General features: G+C 32.4%; 1 protein-coding gene across 1 annotated transcript; it reads right to left on the bottom strand.

The window, feature by feature from the left end:
• Positions 1-331: 331 nt before the first annotated feature.
• Positions 332-25,278, bottom strand: LOC114340306 (G2/mitotic-specific cyclin-A). The gene is made up of 5 exons (XM_028291048.2): positions 24,950-25,278; positions 12,447-12,926; positions 10,814-11,037; positions 5,573-5,777; positions 332-1,499 (listed from the first exon to the last, which is right to left on the bottom strand). The coding sequence occupies exons 1-5, from the start codon at positions 25,091-25,093 to the stop codon at positions 1,200-1,202; spliced, it is 1,353 nt and encodes a 450-aa protein (XP_028146849.2). The 5' UTR covers positions 25,094-25,278; the 3' UTR covers positions 332-1,199.

The following is a 25,278-nucleotide window of genomic DNA, read 5'->3' as shown; positions in this document are numbered from 1 at the left end:
ATTCTCAGAACCAGTCGCCCTAAAAGTTCACTAGTTTGTTAATATCGAAGGACTCTCTGCTTTGGGACAGATGCGTGTAGTCGTAAAATATTCACCCATGTCTAATTAGGCAAAAGGTAATAATTAAACCCCTTTCGCGACTGTTGGGGTGAGATTCAACAAAAATTCACACCACCTCTACGTACTTTATGATGCAATAAAAAATTACAATCTAAAGAAAAACAAAACAGCGTTTCCTATTAAATTTAAATCTTTCGTAAATTTTGGAACACCCTTTAGTCATGCTTGGACCACATACTTCGTTGAAAAAATCTAAAAAATGTTACAGAAAAACTTTTAAAAGGCAATGTATAATGTTGTGTAAATTCAGTCGAACAAATAGGAAAAAGCTCTTAAAAATACTGTAAAACGGAACGTCACATTTCAGTAAAAATTGTCCCTTAAAAATTAAACTAAATATAAAAATATATTACAAAGGTTAACGTCCACCAAGAGGGGTGGAAAATTTTATTGCAGTTTTAATCCAAAAAGGTTCCATGCCCCAAGCTAGAAGAAGCAATGAATACTCAAAAGCTAATTGCGCTCAGATGCGCTGTTGCCAAGTTTACGGAATGAACTTAAATTTTCTTTAAAAGTTTAAAAGGGGGGTAAACCCTGTAGTTGGCTGTATACCTTCAATATAACAACGTGGAATGAAGTAAACACTTCTGTTTGTATGTAGGCATATGAATTTATTAAAAATCCTTTACTATTATTGACGAAGTCAAGTCAATGATAAGTACATTACTATTCTTGACGAAGTGTAATTTGGTTTGATTATGATTCTAATCGTCTTTTAATCATGTCTTGTAATTATTGAACTAAATAAATTTACGATAAATTATTAATGTTGATTAAATAATATTCAGTCGGTAATTATCAATACTTGTCATTTGCCAAGGACCGAAATCTACAACTATTTTGTTTGTAATTTCATTTCATATATGTCATATGCAACCGTGTTTTATTTATTAATACAAGATAGAACAAAATTTAATTTCATTCCGTAGATTTGGCAACAGCGCATCCGCGCACCATTGACATTCGAGCATTTATTGCCTCTTCGAAGTCGGGGCATGGAACCTTTTTCGATTAAACTAGCCATAAAATTTTCGATCCCCTTGGCAGACTTAAGCCTATTACAAATATTACTAATTAAATTATAACTCTAACGCCACATCGCGAGGCTTCAAAGTAGATACGTGCATACATTTCCTGGTCTTGTATTTGTCTTGTATGGCGTGTTGAGGTAAAGTCATAGCGGAAACAAACATCTGGTATAAAAACGAGATGCCAGATCTGATTTGAAGACCTTCGTAGCCTGTAGATTGAACGAGTTCTTTAGGCCAAGCTTCTTCGCATAAAGTATGGCGGGCAAGCGCTATTGCTGCGGCGGCTATAACTGATGGTAAGAACTCCAGGTAGATGTCACCGTTAAGTAACGCCAACTCGCTCAAATACTAAAAAAATATAAATTATAAAGATTATAGAAAACTTCCCTTATCGCTAGATTCCGAGTACATTTAAAAAAGATACAAATATGGCACAAAACATCAATGACTATCTAGAACAAAGTCCAGTGAGCTACAATATAATAACCGGTGGGATCTAGCATATTGTATCAATCAAATTCAATAAGTACCACAAGAATGGAAATCAAACAGCCTAATACCTCTCTTCAAAAAGGAGGCAAATCGGACCCGGAGAATTACCAACGTGATAACAAACAAACTGAATGAAATTATAGCATTAGCAGAAGAACAACAAGGTTTTAAGTCGAGAAGATCATGCACCGACACTATTTCTGCCCTGCTTAGTAAAAACGTCCGATTTATAATTTTCATTTTTTCGTGATAAGGTTATAGATCCACTACTATTAGACATTTAGCATCTTATTGCTTAGTCAGAAAGTTCTTTTCTGCCATCTCAAATCGTACAAAAGCGTAAATTTGTTTGTCCTTTCTACAAATAATAGCTGTTGTGCTTAGAATAAACATCCCATTAACCTTATCACGAAAAAACGAAAATTGTAGATCGGACGTTTTTACTAAGCAGGGCAGATTTATAATGAGACAAGTTCAAGAGAAATCGTTACAATACAACAAACCGGCATATTTATGTTTCGTGGGCCTTAAGAAAGCATTTGACAGCATCAAATTAAAGGACGTTATCCATTTGTTATACTCAAGAGAGGTACCTCTAGGAATAAGTAAAACGATCGAAAACATCTACCAGAATAACACAATAAAAATAAAAGTAGAAAATAAACTAACTGAACTAATTGAAGCTAATGGGATAAGACAGGGGGATGCCTGGAGTTCTTTATTGTTCAACCTGATCATGGATGAAACAATAAAAAAAGTAAGAACTAAAAAAGGATACCAAATGGGAGAAAAACAACTTAAAATAATCTGCTATGCAGACGATGCAATATGCTTCTTTTCATGAACATTTTTCAGCGCGTCACAAATGATAGAAAAAAAGGTAAGTCCGTGATAATATACATTTTAGTGACATGACATTTTAGTTAAATCTGACAGTTGTCACATTTTATTTGCAATTTGGCATAAAAACAAATAAAAAGTGTTTATTGCATTTATAAAATGGTATTTTCTTTGATTTGTATAGATTATAAATTGTACAGATTATATTCGTAGATATATTATATAATTCGTAAATAATTTTTTTTCGATTATAGCGCCATCTATTGACAACTAGATCATCATCATCATCTTGGTGCTATAGCCCTTAGAGGGCCTCGACTCATTCTGTTCTGTCCCTTCCTTGCATTTTCCAGTTGCCGACTCCGATCTTCTCGGCATCTTGTGTTACCCCGTCCATCCACCTCAGCTTTGGTCAACCCCGGCTTTGGTCCGACGAGTTGTGCTGTTAGAATCTTTTTTATCATGTTTGATTCAGGGACCTGGGCTACATGTCATACCCACTGCAGGCGGTTTCGCTTAATTATAGTGGTAATATCCTTTCCAGCAAACGTATGCTTGTAGATATTCTGCAGCTCAAAGTTATATCTACGCCTCCATATTCAGTTCTCACAGGCCGCTCCAAATATCTTGCGTAGCACCTTTCTTTCAAAAATCCATAGAGCAGATTCAACTGTTTTAGTTAGCGTCCATGCCTCTGATCCATATGTGAAAACAGGGACTACAGTATTTCTCATGATCATCTTTCAGTGCGTCACAGTTTTTCGATTTCTTTCTAACGCATTAAATTGTATGTGACAGAAAAAAAGGCACGTCGGTGATTACATTTCGTCGGTGACATTTTTATAACATTTATTTTAGTTATTCTAGTTGTCGATAGATGGCGCCATAATAAAAAATAATTTTTTTTAATTAGATAATAATATTACAAATATAATCTGTATAATTTATAAGACTATACAAATCAAAGAAAATACCATTTTATAAATGCAAGAAACACATTTGATTTGTTTTTATTCCAAATTGGAAATAAAATGTGATAACTGTCAGATTTAACTAAAATGTCATGTTAGAATAAATGTCATAAATGTGTATTATCACGGACTTACCCTTTTTCCTATCATTTGTTACGCACTGAAAAATGATCATGAAAAGGACAATATCGATGTTCTATACAGCCTTATACGAGTTTTTTGAGACATACGTTTGTTAGCTAAGTACTTTGATAGACCATGATAACACCTGTTTGCAATTATTATTATTAGCCTTTTTATTTTCCCTGATGTGTTATTATTGGGGTTAACTGTGGGGTATTATAGAAACAGGTTTGGTGCGGTAGAAATACAATAATAAATTAAGTTGGTTCATGCTCTGCTTATAGGGGTAAACTGCTCACCTATTAAGTATACTGTTACCAAAAAGAGAGGACTGGGAAACTGGTCCGCCGATAACGGCAAACTCAATATGGTATACGGACGGCTCCAAAACCGATATAGGTACAGGGGCTGGAATATATGGCATAAAACCAAGGACGGAAGTCCGGGTATGTCTAGGAACATATGCGACCGTATTTCAAGCCGAGGTAGCTGCTATAGCAATACTCAACCTTTTTCTTTCCTGGGCCACATAGTAGCTATTGCCACAGCTTGCGGGCCGCTATTAAGATGAATTAGTATACAGGGTGTTTCATTGGGAAACGGAAATACTTGAATGGTGAATAGAGGTAAATGAGGCGGTTCTACTTAGACATACTAAATTTACTGCTCCACCGACTTTATAATCGAGTTACAGGGTGTTTTATCGATTTTGCACATAACTTTAAAACTACCTTGTATATTTTTTTGATATTTGGTACACATATGTCCCATTTAGAACCCAGATCACCCAACTACTAATCACAAGAAAAATCCAGGTCCGGAGTAAACAAAATTATAAATCCATTGTGACCTTGAATCAACATCCTGTATAATGAAATTTTCAAAACCAGTTTGCACATTATTTGAAAAGAGCTTTAATGGAGCTTCCATTTTTTGCGCAGACAATTTAATGATTTTAATTTTGAAATTATTTCGAAATTTTTAAGAACTCAAACTTTCAAAAGAAAAATTTTGATATTTCAAAATTAATGTCATTAAATTATCTGCGCAAAAAATTAAAGCGAGCAATTCAACTTAGCTTTTTGTGCCCTTTTCAAATGTGCAGACGAATTTTGAAAATTTTAATATACAGGGTGTTGTTTCAATGTCACAATTATTAATTTTTTTTTTTGTTAATCCGGACCTGAATTTTTCTTGTGATTACTAAATGGGTCGTTGCAATGTAGTAAATAAGTATATGTTTAAAATGAGTATTTTTGTTCATTAACTTTAATAATTTATTATTAAAAGTGAATAATACCTTGCTTTTTAATCAGACTGTTTGAATATCCTCTCTCAGGTGGGAAGTCGAAACAGGTTGACACTTGCCTGGGTGCCGGGACATAAGAGTCATCGTGGCAACGAGAAGGCCGATGAATTGGCCCGAGAAGGCGCATCTACGCCACTGGTTGGTCCGGAACCTCTCTTTGGAATCGTAAATACGATAAAAAGAGCAGCTATACACAGCAGCTATACATGGGTGCAACAGAAGTCTCTTGAATGGTGGAACAACTCCCCAGGACAGAGGCAAGCCAAACAATTTATCAAAGGACATTCGGCTAAATTTACAGCAGACTTACTTTCGCGCAGTCGCAGCACTGTCAGAATGATAGTGGGTCTGCTGACTGGGCACTGTAGACTCAATAGACACTTGAGTCTCATAGGCCTGACAGAAGAGGACACCTGTCGGTTCTGTCTGGAAGAAGAGGAAACCACTCTACACGTTCTGTGTCACTGCGAAGGTCTCGCACGGGTGCGGTTTCTAGAACTCGGGGAGGAAAAACCGGAAGCACCAGGCTACATGAAAAGGCCACTATCAAGGCTGTTGAGTCTCATTAAGAGCACCAAGCTAGATGAAGTGCTTTAAAAGAAGGGGGAAACACAATAGATCTGCAAAGGTCGCAGTGGCCGCCCCATTTTCTACATTCTACATGCTGTTACAAAGCATCTACTTACCATGGCAAGATACATAGTTTTATCACTCAAATTGTTGCTAACACACATTGCTGTGATAAATGTTAGTGGAGTAGGTATTGAGAGATCGAAACTTAAAACTTTCAAAATCAACTGCTCCATTCGTAGTACTTGTTTTTTCGTGTAAGTGTCGTCAGTAATATATACAAATTCGCTGATCTCTGGTGGATATATTTCCTCGTATTTCCTATAAAATAAAAAAACAGTAGATCATATGTATCGGAATTCACGATTTTATTTTACAAATAAGCCACAATTTAAGTGTAAAATTAAATTTATTGACGTTTTAACTTCCACTTCGGAAATCGTTATCGAAATACATATTAATATTAAAATATACAAGAAAAATACATATTAATACACCCACCGGCACGAAAGACGGGCACCCCAAGAAATGGGTCATTTATGATGTCTCGTATCTCCTAAACCTGTTGTCCGATTTAAGTAATTTTTTTAATATGTTATACCCTTATTCGTTAACAATATCGCTGTAGGGATATTGTTACTCGACAGGTAAATTTTCATTGTATACCGGGTATACCAATCAAACTGGATTTGTTTCTCAATTTTCACAACACCCTGTGGAATATTCTAGCCTTACAAAATATTGAAATTAAAACCCAACTATAGCCCCAGTTTTTCTTAACACTCTGTTTTTTTATTCATTCGCTTATGTTGAATAATAAAAAAGTTAGGGACTTTAACAACTAGCCATGTTCTTTATCAATACAGGGTGTTTCTAAATAAGTGCGACAAACTTTAAGGGGTAATTCTGCATGAAAAAATAATGACTGTCTGCTTAATAAACCTATGTCCGCAAATGCTTCGTTTCTGTGATACGGGATGTTGAATTTTGTCTTACAAACTGACGATTTATTTATTGCTCTAAAACCGGTTGAGATATGCAAATGAAATTTAGTAGGTTTTAAGAGGTAGTCATTCCGCATTGTTTGACATACAATTAGGAATTTATATTCACCATTGGCGTGCATACGGGTCATATTACCAGTTCATATTACCCGCATGCGCGCCAATGGTAAATATAAAATTTTTAATTGTAAAAACCTCTTAAAACCTACCAAATTTAATTTGCATATCACAAATCGTTAGTTTGTAAGAAAAAATTAACATCCCTTATCTCGGAAACGAAGCATTTGTGGACATAGGTGTATCAAGCAAACGGTCATTATTTGTTCATGCAGAATTACCCCTAAAAGTTTATCGCATTTATTTAGAAACACCCTGTATTGATAAAGAACATGGCTAGTTGTTAATGCTTGCTTTTTTATTATCTAACATAAGCGAATAAATAAAAAAAAAAGAATGTTAAGAAAACCTAGGGCTCTAGTTGGGTTTTAATTTCAATATTTTATAAAGGCTAGAATATCCCACAGGGTGTTGTGAAAATTGAGAAAAAACCCAGTTTGATTGGTACACCCGGTATACAATGAAAATTGACCTGTCTAGCAACAATATTTTTACAGTGATATTGTTAAAGAATGAATAAGGCTATAAACATATTAAAAAAATTACTTAAATCGGACAACAGGTTTAGGAAATACGAGACATAAAAAATGGCCCGTTTTTCGTGCCGGTGAGTGTATAAAAGAAAATACGATTTCTGAACTGGAAGTCGAAACGTCATAAAATTTAATTTTTTAACTTTAATTGTGGCTTATTTCCCAAGTAAAATAGTAAATTAATAAAAAAAGACTGTATGACTAGTACACCCTTCTATTTAAGTCCAAACGGTGATGACATATGAGCAATAAATTAAAACAAAAGTTTTGACAGTTTTGTGGTTTGAAAGGAGTTTGAATTTTTATGTCAAAGTTCTAAAAATTGTAGAATAGAAATGTGTTCGAGTGACGAGGAGTTGCAGTTTTTTTATTTGTTTAACGTAGATAACATATTGTATGAAACTATGCGTGCAGTACGTTTTGCGTACTTACGCGATGTGTAGCACTCGCCCCGCTCGTGCTGTAAACACCGCGTGCGTGCGCAAAAAGCATACTTCACGAACTGTTTCATAATAATTCTTTTTTTCTACGAGCGTGCAAAAATGTCTACTTTCGCGCACGCATTTTAGTTTAGAAAGTTTTACTTTTCCGCACGCGTGTTACTTTTCCGCACGCGGTTTTTACTTTTCCGCACGCGTGTTACTTTTCCGCACGCGGTTTTTACTTTTCCGCACGCGTGTTAATTTAGATATGTTAACATGGCCTTAAAGTAATTATAATACATGCAATAAACTAATATTTAGATATTATTTACTAATTTATTTCAAATATATCTTATTGTGTTCCTGTTTTAATGAAATTAACGCGACAATTCGATGAAATAAAATTATTTTGACATAATATTCGAAAGTCAATCAATAACAGCTGTATGTTAAACAAAAACTGATAGTGTGTAAAAAATAATTATTAAAATCAGTTAAGTACTTTCGGCATAGCATATGCCATCATCAGAGTTTCGTCTTATAGGTATAAAAACCTCATAAAAGAGTAACTGTTGACAAACAACATATTAAAATTAAATTGATACAGGGCTAGGCCTCTGATCTAGGGTCCCTTAGGACCCTTACAAATATTAAATATCACATCTGATTTGGTTTTAAGGTACTAGTACATTTAAGAAGACCAAAAATAAGCATTTTTTTAAGATTTTTGAAGTTATACTTCTTTACCGGCGATATGAGGGTGAATTTTTATATGTTAAAACCTATGATCCCGGCGCATGCGCATTATAACTTTGTTCTGATTGGATGTTCAAATGACATGTCAAAAATTATTCAATATGGCGGCTGTGGCACAGCTGTAGTTAGATTATTTATGGTTGTTGCGTTTTAAAATTTGTGTGAAAAGAAACAACAAGCAAAAGTTAGTTAATAGTTATACTGCCTTTTTAAATAGTTTCCAAATACCTATATTTTTGGACTTTTGGACAAGGAAAACTCATTCTAATTTGGTAAGTAGTTTTTATTATAATCATATTGTAATTATACATTTGGATTAGGTTGAAATACATACATTTATTTTCTCAAGAATGGGGATTTTAGAGAGAAATCACAAATTAGGTCCGATTTTTATTTTTAAATTATGATTTTTTGGCGTAGATTTATTTATCTAGTAGGTATGTAATGCTTTGATTTACATACTTAATTTGATTACCAACAAAAGTTCTACCAATCTTCATCTAATATATTGTTTTCTGACTGTTTTGTTATATTTTAATATTTTCTTCCACAAAATTTAAACTAAATAATTTAATTATATTCAAAACAACTGTCAAACAGTAAAACGTTCAGTTACCCTATTTTTCCACATGACAAATAATTTGGAATTGGACGAGTGAGTCTAGGCTTCGATTACGAATCAAAGCGCCCCGAAATTCACAGGTTCGTTTCCCGATGCAAGTTTTTATTTTTTATGCATTTTATGATTGTAAGTATATTTGTTATATAATTTTTTTTTTCAGAAAATGCGTATTTAAAATTTTTGCCAACAATTATTATCGTTCAGAAATCATTTTTTCTTTGTGGCATTTTTCAATGTGTTTGTGTGCGTTTTATTCTTTTATTTTTTTAAATTTTTGGTATTGTCTTAAAAATTACATAATATGTAGTAGAAGTATAATTTCTTACGTGCGTACAAAGTACACACACATTCTTTTTTTTTTCTCAGAACCTTTATTAAAAATGAACATAAAACTACTTACATATTAATATCTAACTCTTAGAGAATACAAAAAATAGATCTTTTTTCATTTATGAACGTACACTAATACTGTAGTGGGCAACAAAGTCGAGGCCTAGAAAAAAAGTAGTTCCGATGGCGGACAGTTAAGCTCAGGATTGGGATCTCTGAAAAAAAAATCGTACGGCATTTGAAAAAGGAAGGTTTCTTACGTGACAATTTATGATCGTTAGTGAAAAATTCTTCCACAAAAAAAAGATTTTACGGTGAAAAAAATTTGAGAAAAAATCGCCAGATTTTCTTCAATTTTTCATGGTTAAAAGATATTTATTTTTTATTTTTTGGGCAAATTGTGGTAAATTGTCACGTAAGAAACCTTCGTTTTTCAAATGCAGCACGATTTTTTTGTTTCAGATATCCCAATCCTGAGATTAAATGTCCGCCATCATTTTTCGAGGCTTCGGCTTTTGCGCCCTCTACAATATTAGTGTGCGTGCATAAATGAAAAAAGATATATTTTTTGTACTCTCTAGATATTAATATGTAAAAAATTTTATGTAGCACATTTGGTGCCCAACACATTTTTATCCAGCCTTCCTTCGCCTTAGAATTTGAAAATAGTTCATTGTAATATAGACACGCATCGTCATTATTATCTTCTTCCTCCAAACTCTCAGAATTTGCAATCGTTAATTTCGGAACCAATTTTGTTTTTGGTGCAGCCCTTTTTACCACGTTTTTTCCTTTTTTTTTGTCCAGTTCGTTTAGTTTTATTTGAGATTTTTTTTATAATTTTTCCTACTAGCTGTCTTACTAGCTTCTTCAACAGAAGAAGCTACATGTTGTAGCAAAAAAAAACACTGCGGAAACTGGAAGTAACAACAGGTCTGATAAAATCGGGTACCCGGTTTTGTTGATTTTCGCACTACCCGGTTTTGTCAAACTCGTAAACAAGACATTAAATATTATTTAAATTTTTAAGTTAGGAAATAATATTCAAAATTTTTGGCCAAATTAAAGGTAATGTACTGGTTACATGTATTAAATTTGGAAATGGCCATTAGTTATTCACTAGAGGAGAAAACAACTATAAACTTAGCTTAAAAATCGAGTTTTCTGCATCAAAAAATAGGTGAGGTCTTACTGCTCCGGTACAGATTACTCAAATAAAGTAGAAATGAATACACGCGACTGTTGGTGGTAAAGGGACACTGATTTTAACATTGTCTGATAGATAGCAGCAGACAGTTAGAAGAATTAAAGGGTACCCAGTTTTATCAATCTACCCGGTTTTGTCCAACTCTCCCCTACGTATGAGTAAAAAAGAGACCTAACATGAAAAGTAATTCGTGAATAATTTCATGCATGGGAAAAGATAGAGCGGAAGAACTACAGCTGTTGAGTGTCTACCGATAATCCAAAACCGTCACAATTTCGTAAAATATACTATAAACTAAATCTCTTTTGAGAATTACGTAAAAAAATGAAAACCACACTACATAAATATCTGCGAAAAAATACTTACGAAGCGATAAACATTGCTGCAGTTCCAACCAATTGCAACTTGGCCCTTACAACGGACATATAGCTCAAAAATCGGTCTATATAATTTACTGCAAGATACAGGGTTTCTGTGTGTAATTTGTACTCTTCAGCTACTTCTACTAACCAATCTACCAATATTGTCCTCATATTAGATGAAACGTCTGGTTGTTTCTTCATATATCCAGGTTTTGGTCGATTTCGTAACTGTAAATAAAATTAATGTCATTATCAATTAATCTGATTCGTCTCGAAATTACAGACATTTCATAGCATTGCGCCAACTCTGAATTTTAATTAATAACGGCATAAATTGTAATTAAAGTTTATCGAAATCTCATTTTTGAAGTCCATAAAACTGTCATTCATAAATACTATTAGTCTAGTGGCTGTAGAGGAACTATAATATACTTTTGTACGACTGACCAAATTATACCTACTTATTACCTATAAGATAAAAGTAAGCTAACTTAACTGAAGAAAGATTTATAAACTGGCGATTTACAAAATCTTTTCTCTCTCTTTGACCCACGCACATTCCCATTTGATTTTAGATTTACTTATCTCAATTTATGCCTTTGTTAATCAAAATTCAGAGTGGCGCAATGATATGAAATGATTGTAATTTTGAATTTGAGAATTATTTCATTTGAGTAACATTATATTTTCCATAAGATGTATAAGTGGCATCCATTGACATTTTTTTTTTCATTTTTTCATTAAGGGGGGGGTATGGTTTGAAATCAACATATCAAGCACATTTTTGTGAATTTTTTTCGAAGCTATGGTACAATTATTTTATTTTTAAATTAAATAAACATATTAAGTGCAATTCAAAGAATATTTAGAAAAAAAATTCAATCCAAAATATTGAAAAGTAAGCCATTGGTGACAAATTTTGACAGGCAGCTCACAAAAAAATGGATTTTGCGGTGGACATCAGAACTCGTTACTAGATCATACGAAACAAAAAATTCAAAAAGATTTAATTAGATTATGAGTTTCATGAGGTTACAACGTCGAGTTTTTTTTATTTTTAATGTTTTTTGAATTGTTGGTATCACTCAGAAATCAAAACAATGAAATTTTGTGAAAATCAACAGATTTATTATTGTTGAACAAAAAATAAGCAAAAAAAGAAAAATATCTCGACGTTGTTACCTCATGAAATGTCTCAAGAAAATCTGTGCAACATATCAGGTAGATCGGCCGAGTAGTTTTTCAGTTACAATGTCCACCGCATTTTAAAAAGCAGTTTTGAGAAAAATGCAAGTTTTGACAACTGCATCCTTATCTTCTTATTTGTCTGCCAAATCGTAAAGTGATGCACATTGGAATATGTTTTTTGAATCGAGGAGTAATCTACAAAAGAGAAGGCGAACAGTTGTTTAACGTTTCTCACTACGCTCCAGCGTGCTGGCGCGAAGTCGCGGCAAAGCGAGTCAAAGGTAGAGATATTCAACACGCTGTATCTCTGGTAATTTTACTCCGATTATTTTGAAATTTTCAGAGAGTATTCTTGAAAGTATGCACTTTTATTTGAAATAATAAACAAAATTAAATATTTCAAACCATAGTCACCCCCCTTAACAAAAAATACTCAAATCAAATCTTACCTCATGTTCTCTTAGATAGTGATAAATATCAGATCTGTATTCTTCCATTTCAAAGAAAATATCTTTCATACGTTTTGTTGACGGAATTTCATGGTCTTTTTTATAATTATCATCTATAGTCATGAATAAATGTGCATCGGATGTCTTTAGACTGAGTGATTCCGAATCTTGCTTTATATTTTCCTTTTCTACTATCTTTTCTGGCGCTTTCACTTCATCTTTTGTCTCTTCCTTGGTATCTTCGTGTACTTGTACTTTGGGTGGATTTTTAGCCGCAAGATTTTTAAGTTTTTCTTCCGGATACTGTTCATCTTCGAATACTTTAAAGTCTTTAAACTGGTTGCAGGGTATAACTGGATTAACTATGTTCTTATTTCCTTTTTGGCAATAATTTTCTTTATTTATATTTTTTGTTCCTTTATATTTGTTCCTTTCAAATTGTTCTTTAAATGCATTAAATGAACTGGGTACTGTAAGTGGCTGAAAAAAAGATAATATAATATTATATTACTACTAGGTTTCTTGTTGTAAAAATCATAATTGAAGCGTTTATTTGAAAAACAACAGATGTCCATTTTTCGCAAATTCGACTTACTTATTCCTCTCATGGAATAATACTTTCTTTATTCATCTGACATATTCAGTTGTGTAAAAATCTCAGATGTCCGGAGTGAACTACATTACATAGAACATTTGGATAGTATTAGAAAAACAACAGATGTCTGGGAAGTTTTTCTTGATTTGCCAAAATTTTAATTTTTGAACAAAGTGTTGTTTTTCAAATAAACACTTCAGTTTTGATTGAATGTTATAGGCTAGTGGTTTACGCCTAAACAGACGGTTAGAAACGGAATAAACCGATTAATTTTTTTGCATTTCTACCACATCAAACATTTTTAATTTGATATAATATCCACTATATATTTTCGCTATTCGCTATATATTTTCAAATGTATATATAAGTATATGTATATACATATAAATGTATAAGTTCAAATGTATATTTTCTTAATTTTTCCAAGTGGGCCGGAAATTGTTATTAATAAGAAATAACATAAGAAAAAAACAATTTCCTAAATCGCTTGATATATCTAATATTTTTGGCGTACCACATCGAAACAAATACTTTTTCTCTCTTGGTAATTTTACGAAAAATGCTTTCTTTTTGAGGTATTTGCCATTTTCTGTTAAAAAAATGCCTTAATTATTGATTTGACTTTTTTTTCCAAAAAACTACTAAATGATTTGCAATTCTACTAAAAGCATTATAATCTTTAAACCTTTAAGTACAAGTAAGAATATTTTGAAAAGAATAGGTGGTTTCTATCTTGCTACAAACATTTTTTTAAAGAAAGATTTTTACAATATATCTTACGATATATCTGTGACCGCTGTACACACTTAGCAACACTAACTGTAGACTTCTCGAAAAGGCACATTGGAAATATTTGGGTCTATGTTTTCAGCGAGATAGAAACCATTTATCTTTATGAAAATATTCGTACTTCTAGCTAGGTTTAAAGATTATAAAGTTTAAAAATAAAGCTAGGTTTAAAAATTACCAAAAAAGAAAAATTTCGATGACACCTTAAAAAATTTAATTCGAAGTGATTCGCGTTATTGTTCTTTTTTTATAAATTATTACTAAAAAATTATATAATTAAACTTCGAAAAATATATAGAATCAAATAAAAAAAGGTTTTGAGCGGTAGAAATGCAAAAAAATTTAGTCAGTCTCTTCCTTCAAACTATCAAGCATTAATTGTCAGAAAATTCTAGCAATGGTAGGCAAAGATCAACCAATTATTGCTTTCTTTATTGGACAACCATTGAATATTTGCAGCAGGGGGGACAAGTGTGGCGATTACTGGCGATCCCACAAGCTTGCTCTTAACCCATTAACGCCCAAGTTTCTTTTTATTTAAAAATCTTAACTTTTAGGGTTAATTCGATGAAAATGTTAATAATTTAATCCAAAAAAACAAGTTTTTCAGTTTCCTGTCTTTTTTTTTAAATTATATGGTGTTACCATATGGTAACGCTGGGCGCTTAAGGAATTTTTAGGTTTGTTAAAACCAAAATTTTAAATTTTTTTAAAATATTTATTTGAGAATATTTTACACATTGTTCGTCCAGATGTTGTACACATCTGTCTCCAGCACATCGCCTTCTACTGCTTGATGTAACAAATGATCGAAGCGATCAAAACGAAGATCTGGCAAGTTTTGTCTATGTAGACTAGGTCTTCCTGTATATAAGGCACGACTTCCATATCTTGCGAGAAGAACTTCTCTCCTAAACGATAGCAAGGATATATTTTTTTTATATAAATGCCATGAATTGTGGACTGCAACATCCAACAACCATGTTACCATTTTTTACTGCAAATTGCTACTCGGTAGGTTGAAACACCTTGACCCATCCAGTCGGTACCCACCATATTTTGTTGTATTCAGCAATATAGTGAGGCCGACTTACTTGAATGTGGCCTTTTTCTTCATGAGAAAATCTTTTTACCATGCCCAATGCTGAACCATCACAATTCGTAGATGCTATTGTAACAACAGAGTTATCTTTCCATCGCACCAGTAACACTATCACTTCTGCTAACAAAAATCCACGACTGAAAAAAAATAAGATTATGACTCCGTAAGCGCCCACCGCAACCATATTGTAACGGCATACTTTGACTATTCCTAAAGAATTCGCTACATTTAATTGTTGATAAAATACAACAATTTATAATAAGTTGGGGTATAATAAACTTAGTTTTTTTTAATATGCAAATATAGTTACTAGAAGACTATCAAAAATTGCTTACGCAAAACGGACCTCCATCTTTTTCTATAAACTTAAACCACACTGTCATATGATTATCTCTCGACGGTTGAGAAAAGGCTAAAATACGAATCCGTTACGTTTTATAGGTGCCTGAAGTATTCCTAGAAATGATAGTTCTCAAAATAGTTGGCTGACTAATTCCATGGGCATACCGCAGAATTTTTAAAAATCATGTGTTTTACGTTACCATATGGTAACGCTGGGCGCTAATGGGTTAAGCTTATACTAAAAATGGTTGAAACTATTCATGCATACTATGGTTGAAAAATGCAACCATAAATGTATCTTTTCAGTGGACTAATATAAAAAATAAGAAAAACATCATATTTGGGACATACCTATGACTTACGAGGAATAGGAGAAACTTTAATTCATAATAGAATAGGGGATAGGCAAAAGAACCAGAGCCTGAGCAAAAAATAATAATTCGTGTCTCAAAAAATTATATAATAGATCAAGAAAAATGAAAATACTCTAATCTATCAACTCTCTGATAGGGATCAGCTTTCCGTGACAAGCGCCGATGTCAAAAGAGATGGCACTTTGGGCTAGGAAGATCTAAAAACAGTTTATCTCTTTGACTTCGTGTAATATTTTGATGATTGACTAAATGTTTGATCAATAATTAATTACCACTAGTGCCAAAAGGTTAAGTAAAATACATTCATATCTATTAGTTCTGTAAATAGGCAAGTAAATGACAGTTTTGGAATATAATTTTCCTCGTCATGATAGGTTTGCTTGAAAATTTGGATGTAGGTAGGGTTGCTTTTAGTCAAAGAATGAATAAACTGACTAATTCTAAACAACAATTGTTCTATAGAGTTTTTACACTGTCAAGGCAATACTTTATGAGATATTTGCGAGTGAAAATGTTCATTTTTCAACAAAACAACTGTTTTTTAGATTGTTTTTTGCAAGTAACCCGAAAAGTAAGTATTAATAGCTTCAGAACAACATTAAGTATTTTATTGAAAAAATAAATACTCTTAGCAAAAATGTAACTAATAAAAAAAAAGGAAAAAATGGTGTTTGTATAAAGTCAGTAGACCCAGTAGAAGCAGAGTTGGTTCATGAAAAGTAGGTACTTATTCATCAAACTACAAATCGAATATTTCAACGTAAAATAAACGAAAAATTAAGCACTTTTCGTGGAAAACTCATCAAAATTTTTTAAAGTGTTTAAAAAAAGCTTTATTTTTGTTTTTTTATAAAAGTTTCTGGCAAGAAAACTAAGCAAGTTTTGCTCAAAATGAAGTCACTTTTAAAAAAAAAATCGTGAAAATCACTCTCTAATTAGCATCCCAAATGAAATTAATTGTTAGTTTATCCATGTCCGGACTTATTTTGAACCTATTTGTTTTTCACCCCAGAGAAAGGGTGGCTTCACCCCTTAAGTAAAAGTAACCAATGGTACATGTCCAAAAGTCAAGTGGATGATAAGAGTAACCTAAATGCAAATTTTAATGAAATTCGGTAGTGACACAGAAAACTACATGGTATCAGTGTATTTTACGTTCATTTACTGGGCTAAAAGATAAAATACTTTTTAATACCATTATTTAAATTATAAACATTTGAGAATGTTTTTATTTTCGAAGTTGATAACTTTGTATTTATAAACTATTATTTCATGGCCCCAATTAAACTTATAGATGATAACTATATTGCTATAATTAATAAAATTGATGTCTTTATTAACTTGGCACTAACTAAAGTGCAATGTGGGGCCATTGACCTAATTAAATTAAATAAGACTGGAGCTAATTTATGTCCTTGATTTAAAAATAGCAGTAATAACATAATAAAAAATAAAAATTTGTTTGGCCACTGTAATTTTGCAATATTTATCAATGAATGAAATTAATGAACTTAATTTATTGTATAAGACAAAGGAAGCCATAAAGGGATAGAAAAATATGTAGAACTAAAAGGAACAAAACAAAATAAAAATAATGTAGTTTTTTATGTGTATAAACATAAAAAATTATGTATATACAGTATTTCTCATGATCATATTTCAGTGCCTAACAAATGATAGGAAAAAGGGTAAGTCCGTGATAATACACATTTATGACATTTATTCTAACATGACATTTTAGTTAAATCTGACAGTTGTCACATTTTATTTCCAATTTGGAATAAAAACAAATCAAAAGTGTTTCTTACATTTATAAAATGGTATTTTCTTTGATTTGTATAGTCTTATAAATTATACAGATTATATTAATATTATTATCTAATTAAAAAAAAATTATTTTTTTATTATGGCGCCATCTATCGACAACTAGAATAACTAGAATAAATGTTATAAAAATGTCACTGACGAAATGTAATCACCGATGTGCCTTTTTTTCTGTCACATACAATTTAATGCGTTAGAAAGAAATCGAAAAACTGTGACGCACTGAAAGATGATCATGAGAAATACTGTACATTGTATTCAATGTTTTTTGTTTATATATCTTTTTTTCTCTTGTTGCATGCGATTCGTAAGAGCCTTGGGAAACTTTGTGAACTAAAATGATGATGATGATGAAATGAAAATTGCATTATTGAACAAGCACAATGCATTTTCCATCACATGGAATGTACAGTAAGAATATGCACAGTACATCTAAATTACATACAGTTGTATACAGTATTGTTTATTTCTTGGGAAAAAACTCAGTGAGAATGAAAAAAATGTTTTTGTCTTATGAAAATCAGTCCGGGTTAGCAGGACTTCTGGGTTATCGGAGGCTGACTTATCAGGGTTTCACTGTATAACCAAAGAAGACAAAGTTGAAAATTAAAAGTATAGTATCCGTATACTTGTGAGTTAACAAAGATAAAACGATCCACCAAAAGTGGCTCCTAAGGCTGGTCTTCTTAATACCCATGACGCACCCACCAACATGGACATTTCCTTAGCTTCTTTTTAGGTAATTCTTTAATGATCACATATTAATGTATGTAACTCATAAACATGTGACTCATTCGACAACATCATTTGAAGAATAGGTGTTGAATAGTTCACTTTGCAGATACCGTGTAAATAAACTGGGGTGCAAAATTAACCGGATACCTTAAAATGGGTCATTTTTGATGTCTCGAATTTTCTAAATATGTTGTCCGATTTAAGTGATTTTTTAGTATGTTATAGCCCCATTCTTCAACAATATCGCTGTAATAATATTGATGCTAATCAGGTAAATTTTCATTGTATACCGGGTGTACCAGTGAAACTGTGTTTTTTTCTCAAACTTCCCATCACCCTGTGGAATATTCTAGCATTTATAAAATACTCAAATTAAAACTCAACTATTTATAGCCTCATGTTTTCTCAACATTCTGTTTTTTAATTCATTCGCTTATGTTGGACCATAAAAAAGTTAGGTACTTTAACAATTAGCCATGTTTTTCATCAATACAGGGTGTTTTTCAATAAGTATGGCAAACTTCAAGGGGTAATTCTACATGAAAAAATAATGACAGTTTGCTTTATAAACCTATGTCTGCAAATGCTTCGTTTCTGAGATAGAAGGTGTTGAAATTTCTCTTACAAACTGAAGATTTATTTATTGCTTTAAAACCGGTTGAGATATGCAAATGAAAATTTGTGGGTTTTAAGACGTAGTTATTGTACATTTTTTGACATACAAGCATGAATTAAATATTCACCATTGGCGCGCATACAGGTAATATGACGGCTCATATTACTCGTATGGGCGCCAATGGTGAATATTAATTTCTTACTTGTATGTCAAAAAATGTACAATAACTATGTCTTAAAACCCACCAAATTTCAGTAGCATATCTCAACCGGTTTTGAAGCAATAAATAAATCTTCAGTTTGTAAAAAAAATTTCAACACCCTCTATCTCAGAAACGAAGCATTTATTCTTTCATCCAAAATTACCCCTTAAAGTGTGTCATACTTATTTAAAAACACTGTATTGATGAAAAACATGGCTAGTTGTTAAAGTACCTAACTTTTTTATGATCTAATCTAATGTAAGCGAATGAACCAAAAAATAAAATGTTGAGAAAACATGAGGCTATAATTGGATTTTAATTTCAGTATTTTATAAATGCTAGAATATTCCACAGGGTGATACAAACTTTGAGAAAATAACACAGTTTGATTGGTACATCCGGTATACAATGAAAATTTAACTGTTTAGCAATAATACTCTTACAGCGATATTGTTAACCTTTAACTACCCGCGCATCAAGTTATAACATAACTACACGCGTGGAGTACTTTGTATGCCTCAAGAAAATACACTTAAAAACAGCGAATTTGTTTAATTTTTTTTGAAAAAATACACTTAGTTGTTTGTTATAAACCTTATCAGTGAATACTTGGAGTTCCTTTTCAGTAAGCCAATTGGGATTTATAACTGGAATCATGGAATAACTGGATTCCATGATAAATAAAATTACTAATAAAAAATTTTTTTAAATGTGATTTTTTACAGGAGAAAAAGTATTGTTTACAAAGAAAAATATATTTTTTGCCATAATGACTAAAAAACAATTAAAATATGTACTTATATTACGACTTATAGTAATATAATCCTGGGGTATATTGTCCACCACCGGAAACAACAAATAATAAAATGTAAATTACGATCTTTCCAGAACGCCGATTATAATGAAACTAAAACCAAATTGTAAAGCACATTCCAGTGATAGGTTAGAAAAATAAGCAAGGTCAAAAATTAAATTTTTAAATATATTTCCAGTAGAATTCTTATATCTGGCGTACAAAGTACGCCAGCGCGTGTAGTTAAAGGTTAAAGAATAAGGCTATATAATATATTAAAAAAATCACTTAAATCGGACAACAGGTTCAAGAAATTCGAGACATCAAAAATGACCAATTTTTAAGGTGTCCAGTTAATTTTGCACCCCAGTGTAGCATTGCTTTCACTTCTGCTCCATTCAACCAAAGTGAATTCAATTCGGTTGAACTATGTGATTTCGCCTTTAATGAATGGTATGGCATGATCAGTCAGTAAATGAGAGATCCTGTATGCATCTCTCTCCTTGCCTTTAAATTTTTCAGAGAGATGCTGTATGAATTTCCTGATGCAGCATTTTATAGAAAAAGGATACAGTATTTTACGATGCCAAGGAATTATGTTTGACTTATATTAATGATCTTCGAAACGTGGAACATATTGCTAAGTATACACTCTTTGCAGATGACTCTATGGTGGCCTTAGCAGCTGATAATATTGAGGGTGTACTGAAGGGTTCTATGGTAGCACGACACAGGACTGAGCAATGGTTTGCTGCAAATAGGTTGGTTCTAAATAACAATAAAACTAAACAAGCAATTTTCGCAATAAGAGATGTGGGCGATATGAATGATGGAGTTGGCAGGGTTGGGTTTTTAGTTTTTTTTGGGCCCAAAATTATAGTGTGGCCCACATATTAATAACTTGTGCAAAAAACTAAATAAAAGTCTCTCTATTTCATAGGCGTAACTAGGGGGCGGTTTTGGGGGTTATAACCCCCCTCCATTTGGATGTACTTTGAGCTCTATACGTTTAACACCATTACTATTCCATACCCCCCAGAGACCTTTAAGTAGTTGTAACCCCCCTTAGGATCATCCTGGTTACACCTCTGCTCTATTTTGAAGAATCCTTTCAAAATGCGTCTCACTGGAGACTATATCGATGACGTCACGACAAAAAGGCGTAAGCGCCAAAAATTCTAAATTTATGTTTTGGTATCAAAATAAAATAGTTTTTACGTCCTATCGACTATTAAAAAGACTCAGCTGTAAAAAAATTCCAAACCAACTAAAAGGGGCTTTGAATGATCTAACCGCCAAACGAGTTTCTTAAAAGATGAGACACTGAAATCAGTAAGCGACAAGATCCTTAGTGGAAGGTGGTGCTTACGTCTTGGGTCTGAAAACGTGGTTATATCAATAAGGTAAACAATAACTTGAAATATTATTAATATTTAATGGTTTGTTAAGCGTTTAGTTAGATTATTTATGTTGAGAAATCATAATATACCATAAGAATCCACAATTTTACCGACTGTCGGTTACGCCTTTTCAGAAAAAAATTTTTCGTTTATGTAACCGCCATCTGGCTATTTAAAATACACTATGACTAAAATTTGCCATAAAAAAATTACTACTTAACCGACTTAAATAAAGTTTGAACCTAAATAAAATATATATTTACTCTGTTGTATAGTCGTCTTTTTTTTTATTTTAAAGTTATATTTTGGTAGTAATATTATTTTAAAAAACTAACATTTGAGTGGCGCTTACTTCTTTTTTTTTAATGGTTTTTGGAATGGTTTCTCGGGGGCACAAAATAATAAATCTTGCATTGCTATCCATTTTGGAGGATCAGGATAGTAATGTGCAGGAATTCAGCGGAAATAATAAAAACCATGGTTCATTTTCCACTGAAAATGAGATCCTCAATGAAGCGCTAAAGCATGATGTTCTTTTAGAGCCTATACTAAAAGACCATAAACAAGAACTCCAAATGACTAGTTCTGTTTTGTGGATTTCAGTTTTCCTCTAAGTACAAATTTGAATATTGACAGCCGTTTATTTTCGAACATTGATGAGACTGCCGAAGAAGAGACTGATTTATTAACCTGTGATAAAAAGCTTGTACCTTACTCAGATAGTGATGATACTAATGATAGTAGTAATAATGCCGCAATAGTATTTAGCCCATTAGTTAATGATAAGGTAGGTTGTAATGATTTTATACAACATAATGATTCTTTATTAAACTCCGAATCAGATTCATCATCCTTGACAGTATTTCTTAAAAATGAGATTGAAATTGACAGCATTAGTTCTAGCTCATCAACTGGTTCAATTTCTAGTAAAACATCATAGTTCATCTCAAAGCACTCAACCTGAAGGTAGAGGACAAAAGAGAAAAAAAAGAAAAGTAATTTATTACGTCAATGAAAGTTACGTAACTTGGGGAAAAGTTACTGTAATTATAAAAACGAACTCGTTGATGAAAAAGTTTTGCTTCCTAATCCATGTTTAAGCAAAAAATGTGTCAATCAATGTAATAGCTTTAGCTTTGAGGACAGAAATAGTATTTTTAAAAATTTTTGGAACCTAGGTAATAATTTAGATAAGAAAAATTTCATTAATGGTTGCGTTAATGTCATACTGTAAAGAGAAAAAGAACAGTTTCTGATTCACGTCGTAATCTAACTTATCAATACTTTCTTTTGAAGAATGATGTACAAAAACGTGTTTGCTTACATTTCTTTAACAAGCCAGTTTATTTTCTTGTTATAATTAATATAACGTGATAATTAAATTAACTTTATTTTTGTATATTTTTTTACACAAATATAACTCTAAGAATCTCATAAATATATTGCTTATCGTTTATTTTGTATTATTTTTACTTAATTGTTATGCTTTAAAATGAAAAGATTTATTCTCCATTTTTATTATACTTTCGTAAAATTAAAAGGCGTAAAAGTTCCTAAGCGACATTTTTTGATCAAAATATTTTTTTCCAAATATGGTAACCGCCTTTCAAAAAGGCTTAAACACCACAGAACCTAACATTAAAGGCGTAAGCACCAAAATGTTAAATATCTCATGTTTATAATAATTGTTTTATAATTAACATATAATAAGTCAAAATGCCTCAGTTCTATAATAATAAAATGCCAAAAAAATGTAAAGAAAAGAAATATTAAGCGATATTAAACGTTTTTTGTGTCTCCTGAAAAAAACTGTTAATGGCGCTTATGCCTTTCTGTCGTGACGCCGTCGATATGTACTACAGTCGAACCCGCTTATTGGAATAGCCTTCATGCCAAGCAAAAATATTCTTATAACCGATCATTAATGGCTACTAGAAACATTTCGGGTCCACAAATTTCTATTCCTTAAACCGGGATATTCCTTTAACAGGTATTCAAATAAGCGGGCTCGACAGTACATATCATTCCCTATTCCACTCACATCTTTCATACCCTATCCTTGTAATACAGCTGACACTTAGGGAGTATTTGGTCTACAGAGAAAGGTAGTGAGGCTGGTTTGCTATTTAGGGAGGCTTGCCATCAGGCTGATGAAATACTGGAAATTTATATTGTACTGGCATAGTACATTCAAGAAAACCTTCAATATTTGAAGAGGAATATCAATCTTTATAGAAGTCTTGAATGAATTGAATATCCCTTAAAATTCATCAATGGATATTAACACCTCAGCTGCGTTTAGAGATATTTATAAACTTACATTGGGTGTGTTCAGACGACCACAGCGGCTGACAGCACAAAGCAGCTTAGTGATTGTATTTAGCGCAAGTTCAATTCAATTCAATTCAGTTTATTGATGTCAATATACAAAGTATTTATTTACATAAGTCAAAGTCTGTTAAAATGCATCATTGAAATACATTGGCAAGCTAACACTTAATAAGTAAAATCTATAAAATTTTATCACCTAGTCTAAATACTTAACACAAAGTTAGAATATTAGCATAAAAACACAAGAGCACACAGAACATTTAAGAGAGCTGTAATATCCCTTAAAATTCATCAATGGATATTAACACCTCAGCTGCGTTTAGAGATATTTATAAACTTACATTGGGTGTGTTTGGTTACAGCGGCTGACTGTCAGCACAAAGCAGCTTAGTGATTGTATTTAGCGCAAGTAGGGAAAGCTTAGTAAATCTCTCAGCGGCTGACTTCCAGTGGTGTCGTCTGAACACCACCGCTTACTCAGCTGTCTAGCCGCTCGGGTCGACTGAATGTACCCATTGAGTGCTTTATGAAGCATGTACAGTCGGAAAAATGAAAGAATACCCATGAACGAACATATAAAACACGCTGTATTTTGCTGTCACCGTGTCACAAAGAAAATTGCCCAGCGCAAGTACATGTAATAATTATTATTACATGTACTTGCGCTGTATGTACTTGAAAGAATACCCATGAACGAACATATAAAACACGCTGTATTTTCCTGTCACCGTGTCACAAAGAAAATTACCCAGTGCAAGTACATGTAATAATTATTATTATAATAATAATTATTACATGTACTTGCACTGGGTAATTTTCTTTGTGACACGGTGACAGGAAAATACAGCGTGTTTTATATGTTCGTTCATGGGTATTCTCTCATTTTTCCGACTATATGTCCCTTAGTGAACCTTTGCCATTATGACACAGTCGACACAACTGACTGTTGGCCTAATCTAATATGAAATACTTAAGTGAAAATAATCTTAATATGAAAATCTTAAGTGTTAAACTTAAAAATACCCAAATATTATAGGACCACTGCTTCAATATTTGTGCAGAGACGATGTACGATATCAATGGATCAAGTTGCAGTAGTACTACTTGCACAACTAACTGAAAATTTACCTAATAATAACATTCTTCAAAAAATTAGAGATTACTTTATTATGTAGAATAGTTATGAGATACCCTTGAGAATCGCCATCTTAATTTCTGTTGCTCCCGACTTAAGATTAACTATAAATATGCATATCAAATGTAAAGATCTTATCATTAATTACGAAAAATAGGATTAAGGAAGTGTGTAAATAACGGGTATTGAAATTTGAAAATATGAAACATGAAGAACCTCGGTTGTTAAAATAAAAGCAAAAAAGGGCACTACAGCAATTACTAACTTGTTTTTCTTTCAATTGAACTGGTTGCGGATCCACGTTGGTATTCCTCTGGCCCAATGGTCGTTTTTGAGGAACGGCCATGGCGCTTTGCTTTTGCATTTCATGTACGAAATTCTCCTTGTTTTCGTTTTGAATTGTCTCCATTATGTAGAACTATAATCGTTTGTAAAATATATAAATAATCAATCACTTCCGGACGAACTTAAGCAAAATATCCCGGCAAATTTTTAACGGTCATCACACATGAACCATGACAACAAGAACGTTAAGGTTTATGCGGGAACAAAATGACAAACACGACAGACGATCGTCGACCTAATGTACCAATA

Source organism: Diabrotica virgifera, chromosome 3 (genome assembly GCF_917563875.1).
Source record: "Diabrotica virgifera virgifera chromosome 3, PGI_DIABVI_V3a".
NCBI lineage: Eukaryota > Metazoa > Arthropoda > Insecta > Coleoptera > Chrysomelidae > Diabrotica > Diabrotica virgifera.
Note: the sequence above shows the minus strand (reverse complement) of the source record. Positions and strands in the feature narration are given on the sequence as shown.

What these genes read in the sequence shown, in the direction of transcription:
- LOC114340306 (XM_028291048.2), bottom strand. Translation starts at nt 25,093, where the DNA reads ATGGAGACAATTCAAAACGAAAACAAGGAGAATTTCGTACATGAAATG. An exon ending in ACTATCTAAGAGAACATGAG is followed by an intron (nt 11,038 to 12,446) that starts GTAAGATTTGAT and finishes TTTTATTTACAG; the next exon opens with TTACGAAATCGACCAAAACC. An exon ending in AAACTATGTATCTTGCCATG is followed by an intron (nt 1,500 to 5,572) that starts GTAAGTAGATGC and finishes ATATTTTTTTAG; the next exon opens with TATTTGAGCGAGTTGGCGTT.